Source organism: Scyliorhinus torazame, chromosome 5 (assembly GCF_047496885.1).
Source record: "Scyliorhinus torazame isolate Kashiwa2021f chromosome 5, sScyTor2.1, whole genome shotgun sequence".
NCBI lineage: Eukaryota > Metazoa > Chordata > Chondrichthyes > Carcharhiniformes > Scyliorhinidae > Scyliorhinus > Scyliorhinus torazame.
Genome location: NC_092711.1, coordinates 130,400,593 through 130,409,677, shown reverse-complemented (window position 1 = coordinate 130,409,677; position 9,085 = coordinate 130,400,593). Strand labels below are relative to the sequence as shown.

The following is a 9,085-nucleotide window of genomic DNA, read 5'->3' as shown; positions in this document are numbered from 1 at the left end:
GAGCCAGATTCTGATGCTTTCAGTCGTCTGCGTGGGTTTCTTCCAGGGGCTCCGGTTTCCTCACACAAGTCCCAAAAGACGTGCTGTCAAGTGAATTGGACATTCTGAATTCTCTCTCAATGTACCCGAACAGGTGCTGTAGTGAGGCAACTAGGGGATTTTCAAACTAAATTAATTGCAGTGTTAATGTAAGCCCCTACTCGTGACAATAATAAAAATTACTTTTATTATTATATAATCGAGTTCTGGCCAGATTCCTGACTCAGGAGCATTAAAGTACCCCTGGATAGAAAGATAGAAAGGCGAAAGATGAAAGATGGAAAAGTTTTATCTGGGTATCTGTATAATTTCGTTCTTAATTTTATGATTCCCACGCCACCCCACTTCGCCACATGTGATCAAACAAGTTCAATGTTTCAACTCCGCGTGGTGGGGAATGTCCTCTCGTCACACCGCAGGAGGGCAGTGCGCAGGCGCAGTACCGCCCGGTTTTTGGAGCATGCGCAGTGATGGCGATGCGGAGTCTCTTGTCTGTCGGGTCTCCAAACTGGTGAAGACGCGGAAACGCGGAGGGAGCGATGGAGCCGGTGAGTGGACGGGGAGGGTTTCTAAACACCCGGAGACGGTCTCAAGCCCCGAATATGCACCTGCGGGTCCCTCTTTTGCAGCGCCGGGTTTTATCCCGAAAAAAGGCCAAGGTTAACGGCCGCCATCTTGATTCAACGGGGAGAGAGCGCATGCGCCTGCTTTTGGAGACGTAAAATATGGTGGGCGGGGCATCAGCGTCTCTTCCCACCCGGGTCCTAGCGCCTGAAGAGATTCATTCCAATGCTCTTAATCGTGGGGAACTGAGGCAGACTTTCATCTGTTCCCATAGCGAGTAAGGACTCAAATCCGCAGCTTCTGGCTGAGGCAGGGACACTGCTCCACAAACTACCCCCCCCCCCCCCTTCAGTCTATCCATCCGGCTGCAGGTGATGTTTGTAGCCTCAAAGAGTCCATGGGCCAAGTATATATTCAGTGTGAAAGGTTATAGCTCCTTACAGTTACCTGAAGGGACCGCTCCTGAATGTTTGGTCACACTTCAGCCTAATCTTTGGCTGCCCAGTGTGAAGGGGACTGGATAAGTCAGAGGATCTTCTCTTGTGCCTGATTCAAACAGCAATTTGTTGAACTTGGATGAGTCGATCCCATGGTGTTGAGGGTTACACTGGCTGGATATAAGAAATAGGAGCAAAGTAGGCCAATCAGCTCATTGAGCCTGCTCCACCATTGAATAAGATCATGGCTGAACTGATTGAATGAAAATTGCTTATTGTCACAAGTAGGCTTCGAATGAAGTTACTGTGAAAAGCCCCTAGTCGCCACATTCCGGCGCCTGTTCGGGGAGGCTGGTACGGGAATTGAACTGTGCTGCTGACCTGCCTTGGTCTGCTTTCAAAGCCAGCGATTTAGCCTTGTGCTAAACCAGCCTCTTGGGGCCTTAATGCCACTTCCTTATCTTCCCCCTCCTCCCACCCCCACAAGGAGCTGCCCGCCTCTTGTCCCTGGTCTGGGTGGCTCTGGGGAGGGAGCATGCGGTGTCCACCAGCACAGTTGACACCTTCCACCATCGGTGTGTTCCTCAGAGTACAGAGTGTTTCATAGACGCTGGTAAAAACATTCTGATTTCACAAGGAAGATTTGCTTTGCTCTTGTTAGCGCTGTGTTCCCTATTTTGGGCTCTTTTAGTTTGATTGGGCAACATGTTTGGGAGATCAAGTGAAGAATATTCCGGAGAAACTAGAATTATCTGTTCTGAATTTCTATCCGTACTGACAGTGATGACTTTTGTAAACTTTATTTACAGGATATTAGGAGATGATTTGCAAGTGGAAACACCAACCAAACATCATATCAAGAACCCAAAGAGAAAATGCTGGAAAATCTCAGCAGGTCTGGCAGCATCTGGAGGGAGAGAAAAGAGCTGGCGTTTTGAGTTCAGATGACCCTTTATCAAAGCTAAAAGACAAAGTGGGTAATATTTATACTTTGTTAATCACATATTTAAACATCATATCAAGATGTTCATCACCCTTTGAATGTGGAAGGAGAAATGTATGTGAGTTCTATCTGTGGGAAAAGATTTCAAACATCGTGTGACTGGAAAAGCACCGAGGCGCTCACACAGACCTGAGTGAGAGTGTTCCAGAGAATTGACTGTGGAAAGAGCTTGAACCAGTGGCACAGCCTGAAAAAAATATCACATCATTCAGGAGAAACCGTACACGTGTTCTGTGTGTGGACGAGACTTTAACTGTATGTCCAACCTGGAGAGACACAAGGACGTCCGCACGACGAAGAAACCGTGGAAATGTGGGGACTGTGGGAAGGGATTCCTTTGCCCATCCCAGCTGGAAGCTCATCGACGCAGCCACACCGGGGAGAGACCGTTCACCTGCTCTGTGTGTGGGAATGGATTCACTCTGATGTCCAGCCTTCAGTTACACCTGCGAGTTCACACTGATGAGAGACCTTTTAAATGTTCTGACTGTGGGAAATGCTTTAAAATCTCACAGGATCTAATTAAACACCAGTTTGTTCACACGGACGAGAGACCGTTCGGGTGTTCTCAGTGTGAGAAGAGATTCAGACAGTCATCTCACCTCATTCAACACCAGCGAGTTCACAGCGGGGAGAGGCCGTACACCTGCTCTGTGTGTGGGAAGGGATTCATTTCCTCATCCAACCTGGTGAGACACCAACGGATTCACACAAGAGAGAAGATATTCACCTGCTCTGTGTGTGGGAAAGCTTTCATCTCCTCATTCAACCTGCTGAGACACCAACGGATTCACACAGGGGAGGCGATATTCACCTGCACTGTGTGTGGAAATGGCTTTTCTCAGTCTTCCAACCTGCTGAGACACCAGCAACTTCACACTGGGGAGAGGCTGTTCAACTGCTCTGTGTGTGGGAAGAGCTTTTCTCAGTCTTCCAACCTGTTAACACACCAGAACGTTCACACTGGGGAGAGGTCGTCCACCTGCCCTGTGTGTGGGAAGAGATTTGATCGATCATCTCAGTTGCTGACACACCAGCGAGTTCACAAGTGACTGTGGAGGTTAGATTCTGCTGTTAACCACATGGGTTGTTTGTTTCTGTTGCTGTTAGTAACCCCTATGACTGGGCTGGATTATTCTGGATATCTGTTGAATAAATCAGTGTTGATGAAAGCTGGTCAGATGGGCAGAACAGTGGCAAATGGAATTTCACCCTGAAAAGTGTGAGGTGAGGCTTTTTGGGAGAACGGACAATGTGAGGATATACACACTGAATGGTAGGCTGCTAGGAAGTACAGTGGACCAGAGGGGCCTTGGGGAGTTTGTCCAAAGATCCCTGAAGGCAGCAGGACAGGTAGATAAGGCGGTTAAGAGGTATATGGGATATTTGCCTTTATTAGCTGAGGCATAGAAAATATAGCAGGAAGATTATGCTGGAGCTGTGGAAAACATTTGTTCGGCCGCAGCTAGATTACTGGGTGCAGTTCTGGTCGGCACACTATAGGAAGGATGTGATTTCACCAGGATGTTGCCTGGGCTGGAGTGTTTCAGCTCTGAAGACAGACTGGTTAGGCTGGGTTTGTTTTCTTTCGGGCAGAGAAGGCTGAGGGGGGGACCTGATTGAGGTGTACAAAATTATGAGGGACATAGATAGAGTAGATAGGACAGAGCTTTTCCCCTTAGTAAAGGGGGCAGTAACCAGGAGGCACAGATTTAAGTAAGAAGACTCACACCAGGTTAAAGTCCAACAGGTTTATTTGGATTCACTCACTTTCGGTGACTCACCTGAGGAAGGAGCAGCGCTCCGGAAGCTAGTGATTCCAAACAAACCTGTTGGACTTTAACCTGGTGTCGTAAGACTTCTTACTGTCTTACACCCCAGTGCAACGCCGGCATCTCCACATCATGGCATAGATTTACGGTCAGGGGCAGGAGATTTAGAGGGGTTTTCAGGAAAATCTTTTTCACCCAGAGGGTGGTGGGAATCTGGAAGTCACTGCCTGAAAGGGTGTCGAGATGGGAACCCTCACAACATTTAAGAAGCATTTAAACTAGCATGTAAAATGCCAGAGCATACAAGGCTATGGACCAAGTGCTGGAAAATGGGATTAGAATACATAAGAACTAGGAGCAGGAGTCGGCCATCTGGCCTCTCGAGCCGTCTCCGCCATTCAATGAGATCATGGCTGATCTTTTGTGGACTCAGCTCCACTTTCCGGCCCGAACACCATAACCCTTAATCCCTTTATTCTTCAAAAAACTATCTATCTCTATCTTAAAATTATTTAATGAAGGAGCCTCTACTGCTTCACTGGCAAGGAATTCCATAGATTCACAACCCTTTGGGTGAAGAGGTTCCTCCTAAACTCAGTCCTAAATCTACTTCCCCTTATTTTGAGGCTGTTCCCCCTAGTTTTGCTTTCACCCGCCAGAGGAAACAACCTGCCCGCATCTATCCTATCTATTCCTTTCATAATTTTATATGTTGCTATAAGATCCCCCCTCATCCTTCTAAATTCCAACGAGTACAGTCCCAGTCTACTCAACCTCTCCTCGTAATCCAACGCCTTCAACTCTGGGATTAACCGAGTGACTCTCCTCTGCACACCCTCCAGCGCCAGTACGTCCTTTCTCAAGTAAGGAGACCAAAACTGAACACAATACTCCAGGTGTGGCCTCACTAACACCTTATACAATTGCAGAATAACCTCCCTAGTCTTAAACTCCATCCCTCTAGCAATGAAGGACAAAATTCCATTTGCCTTCTTAATCACCTGTTGCACCTGTAAACCAACTTTTTACGACTCATGCACTAGCACACCCAGGTCTCGCTGCACAGCAGCATGTTTTAATAGATAAGTGTTTTAATAGCTAAGTGTTTGATGGCCAGCAGAGACACGATGGGCAGAAGGGCCTCTTTCTGTGCTGTGAAACTCTGACTCTAGGAGCTGATTGGACTGCCTCATTGTCTGTTTGTTCTGTATCCATCGTGTCTTTTCTCCTGAATTCCATTGCACATTTATTATTTTTGTTGTGACAAGAGATCGAGCCAATGGGAATTGAGATTCAAGAGTTTTCTTTTTTAAATAAATTTTAGAGTACCCAATTCATTTTTCCCCAATTAAGGGGCAGTTTAGCCATCCACCTAGCCTTGCACATCTTTTGGGTCGTGGGGGCGAAACCCACACAGACACGTGGTGAATGTGTAAACTCCACACGGACAGTGACCCAGAGCCGGGATCGAACCTGGGACCTCGGCGCTGTGAAGCAGCTGTGCTAATCACTGCGCTGCCTAGAGATTCAAGAATTTTCGAACAAAGTCCAGACAGTTTTTTCACACATTTCAGCGGGAAACACATATTCAAATGATTGATCGTGTCATGTTTTATCAGGAGTCATGAATAAAGTGAATTTTCAAAAGTTGTTATGTTTACTTGTACAAATTTGTTAAAAGGGTACAAACAAAATATTCAACACTTTATTTAGATTTCAGCCCAGTGTGGAGGGAGAGTATGTGGGACAGGGATCTGCAGCTGTAGTGGAATAAGAGAGGAAAAATGTTCCAAAGTAACTAGAATTATCGGTTCTGAATGTCACCCTGTACTAACCGTGATGACTTTGATCATTTTCTTTTACAGGGTATCAGAAAGGGAGGATTTGCAGATGGGGAACTCAAAGTAAACACATCAAGACCTGACAGAGTCCCTCGATTCATCATGATCTGAATATCATCGCCTTTGAATGTAGAAGATAAATATTTGTCTGCTCTGTCTGTGGGAAAAGATTTTGAACATCGGTGTGACTGGAAAAGCACTGAGACACAGACACACCGAGTGAGTGTAATCCAGTGAACTGACTGTGGATAGAGCTTTAACCAGTTACACAGCCAGAAAAAACATCACAACAGTCACAGCAGGGAGAATTGGTACGTGTGTTCCGTTTGTGGACGAAGCTTCGACTGATCATCCAACCTGGAGAGACACACGGACATCGGCATCATGGAGAAACCATGGAAATGTGGGGACTGTGGAAAGGGATTCAATTTCCCATCCCAGTTGGAGATACATCGACGCAGTCACACTGGGGAGAGGCCATTCCCCTGCTCAATGTGTGGGAAGGGATTCACATTGACATCCAGCTTACACGTACACCAGAGGACTCACACTGGAGAGGAGCCGTTAAACTGCTTGGTGTGTGGGAAGGGATTCAGTTTTGTGTCCCAGCTGCTGAGACATCAGCGAGTTCACATCGATGAGTGGCTGTTTAACTGCTCTGAGTGTGAGAAGAGCTTTAAAAGACGAGAGGACCTGGTCAAACACCAGTTCATTCACACTGAGAGACGGTTCAGCTGCTCTCACTGCGGGAAAGTGTTTAGACAATCACTGAACCTCATAAAACACCAGCAGGTTCACACTGGGGAGAGGCCGCTCACCTGCTCCGTGTGTGGGAAGGGATTCACTCGACTATCTCAGCTCAGTTCACACCAACTTGTTCACACTGAGAACAGACCTTTCAAATGTTCTGACTGTGAGAAGAGCTTTAAAACCGCAGGTGATCTGCTGAGACACCAGCGAATTCACACTGAGGAGAGGCCGTTCACCTGCTCCGTGTGTGGGAAGGGATTTATTTGTTTGACCAACCTCAAGTTGCACCAGCGAGTTCATTCTGATAAGAGACCTTTCAAATGTTCGGACTGTGAGAAGAGCTTTAAAACTACAAGGGACCTGCTGATGCACCAGCGCATTCACACAGGGGAGAGACCATTCACCTGCTCAGTGTGTGGGAAGGGATTCACCCGTTCATCCCATCTGCTGACACACCAGCAGGTTCACACTGGGGAGAGACCGTTCACCTGCTCCCTGTGTGGGAAAGGATTTACTCGTCGAGCTCACCTCAATTCACATCAACTTGTTCACTCCGATAACAGACCTTTCAAATGTTCTGACTGTGAGAAGTGCTTTAAAACCGCAGATGTTCTGCTGAGACACCAGCGAGTTCACACAGGGGAGAGGCCGTTCACCTGCTGTGGGTGTGGGAAGGGGTTCACTCGTTCATCCCACCTACTGACTCACCAACGAGTTCACAAATGTCTGCAGGGGTTGGATTCTGTTATTGCTGCTGTTAATCACATCCAGGACTGAACCATGTTCATTCTGACAGTTGGGGTTTGTTTCTGCTGATGTTAATAATCCCATGACAGATCTCAAAATATTAATGTTGTTTGAAATGTGTTCGGTCCTTAATTTCTCTGAGATAAGAGGAGACTAATTGATGTCTTGTTGCTGTTGCATTTTTGGCGCTTTTTTCCATTTTAACTTTAGATTATTTCAATTCTCGGCCTTTCATGCCAGAGTGTCTCTTCCAGCCTTGGGATCTAGGGAAAAGGTATTGGTAACATTCCCGAGATCAATAAACATAAAACTCACCAGTCTGTTAATCACTTTCAGCTCCTGGTCTTAGTGTGTGACCCACAGCAACATTCAAATAAATCCGTTTGGTGTAAAACACACAGTGTGTTGAGTATTTTTAATGTTTCCAACATCATTTATTTCTTTTTGAAATGCTCTCACTTTCCCTCCTCCAGCCTCAGCTATCTAAGTTCAGGAATCATGGATTATCTAAAAAAAAGGGTCGAGTTCATAAGCAATTTTAAAGTCATGTATTAATTATTAAATAATTCATTAATATGACAGTTTAAATATGATGCGCAGACTAAATGGACAGAAAGTAACATTGTTCAGTATGTTCAAGGCCGGGGTGGACAGATTTTTAATCCGTACAGAAATCAAGTGTTTGGGGGAAAAGGCGGGAAAGTGGAGTTGAGGATTATCATGATCTCATTGAATGTCGGAGCAGACGTGATGGGTTAATAAGGTCATAAGATATAAGAGCAGAATTAAGCCATTTGGCACATCGAGTCAGTTCCACCGTTCGATCATGGCTGATCTCATTAACCCCACCGTTCTGCATAACCCTTCAACCCATTACCAGTTCAAAATCTGTCTAACTCCACCTCAAATTTATTCACTGTCCAAACTTCTACAGATTCACAACCCTTTGGGGGAAGTAGTTTCTCCTCAAATCTGTTTTAAATTTGCTACCTCTTATCCGAAGGCTCTGACTTCTCGTTTTAGAATGCCCCACAAGAGGAAGAATCTGCTCCACGTCTACTTAATCATACCTTTTATCATCTTATATACCTCAATTAGATTCTTCTAAACTCGAGAGTTTCGGCCTAAACTGTTTAATCTCTCTTCATAGAACAAACCCCTCATCTCTGGAGTCAACTTACTGAACCTCGTCTGAATGGCCTCCTTCTGCTCCTTTGTCTTATGGTCTTACCATTGGAGCAGTGACAGGTGGGAGCAGTTTTGACGACAGTCTCTTGTCCAATGTTTGCAGCCGCCTTCTCTTTTGTTCGGTCTTCTCAAGCTGACCGAGGAGTTAGGAAAGTGCCTGCCGATGAGGACTGGCCCCCTTTCTCTCCGAGCACCTGTTAAAAACTTATTTCTAGGAGCTGATAATTTGCCCTGTGTCACTAATTCAATCTCCACCTGGCAAGTGACCAGAGGGCAGATACCCAGAGTATCGCCTCCCCTGTCTTCAAGGTCATCTTGCAGCTTATCTCGTGCTTGGTACCACCTGTTAAACTCTGCCAGATACTTGTCCAGGAAGATGGGAAATAGGAGCAGGAATAGGCCATTCAGCCTTTCAAGCCTGCTACATCATTCAACTCCCCATATCCATTCAGGAACACAATACTTCTGATGAATTAGAACAGGCCATTTTTGCAAAAGGACAACTGCCAAAAGTTGGTTCAAAAGTGACATACTTGCCTGAAGGGTCTAGTCAATGGAAGGATGCAACTGTTGTTAGTAGAGCAGGGAAGGCCACTGGAAAGTATAAACACTGGTTGAATGGTTAAGCGTTGGTCAAACTAAAAATGCAGGAGTATATTTTGAGGTTCCCGGTTTTAGCTGATCTTAGGCACTTGAAACTCATAGTTTATAGTGATGAGTCCTATGCAGATTTATGTGATGGGA

At 45.9% G+C, this 9,085-nt stretch overlaps 1 protein-coding gene across 2 annotated transcripts; it reads left to right on the top strand.

Annotated features, from left to right (window-relative positions):
• Positions 1–470: 470 nt before the first annotated feature.
• Positions 471–7,549, top strand: LOC140419740 (uncharacterized). Of its 2 annotated transcripts, XM_072503675.1 has the most exons (3): positions 471–587; positions 1,850–2,013; positions 5,681–7,549. In XM_072503675.1, exon 3 carries the CDS (start codon positions 6,041–6,043, stop codon positions 7,181–7,183), a length of 1,143 nt encoding a protein of 380 aa, XP_072359776.1. In that variant the 5' UTR covers positions 471–587; positions 1,850–2,013; positions 5,681–6,040; the 3' UTR covers positions 7,184–7,549. The 2 variants fall into 2 exon arrangements, with proteins under 2 accessions (XP_072359776.1, XP_072359778.1); XM_072503677.1 differs by lacking the exons at positions 471–587; positions 1,850–2,013 and adding an exon at positions 3,110–3,270.
• Positions 7,550–9,085: the final 1,536 nt, after the last annotated feature.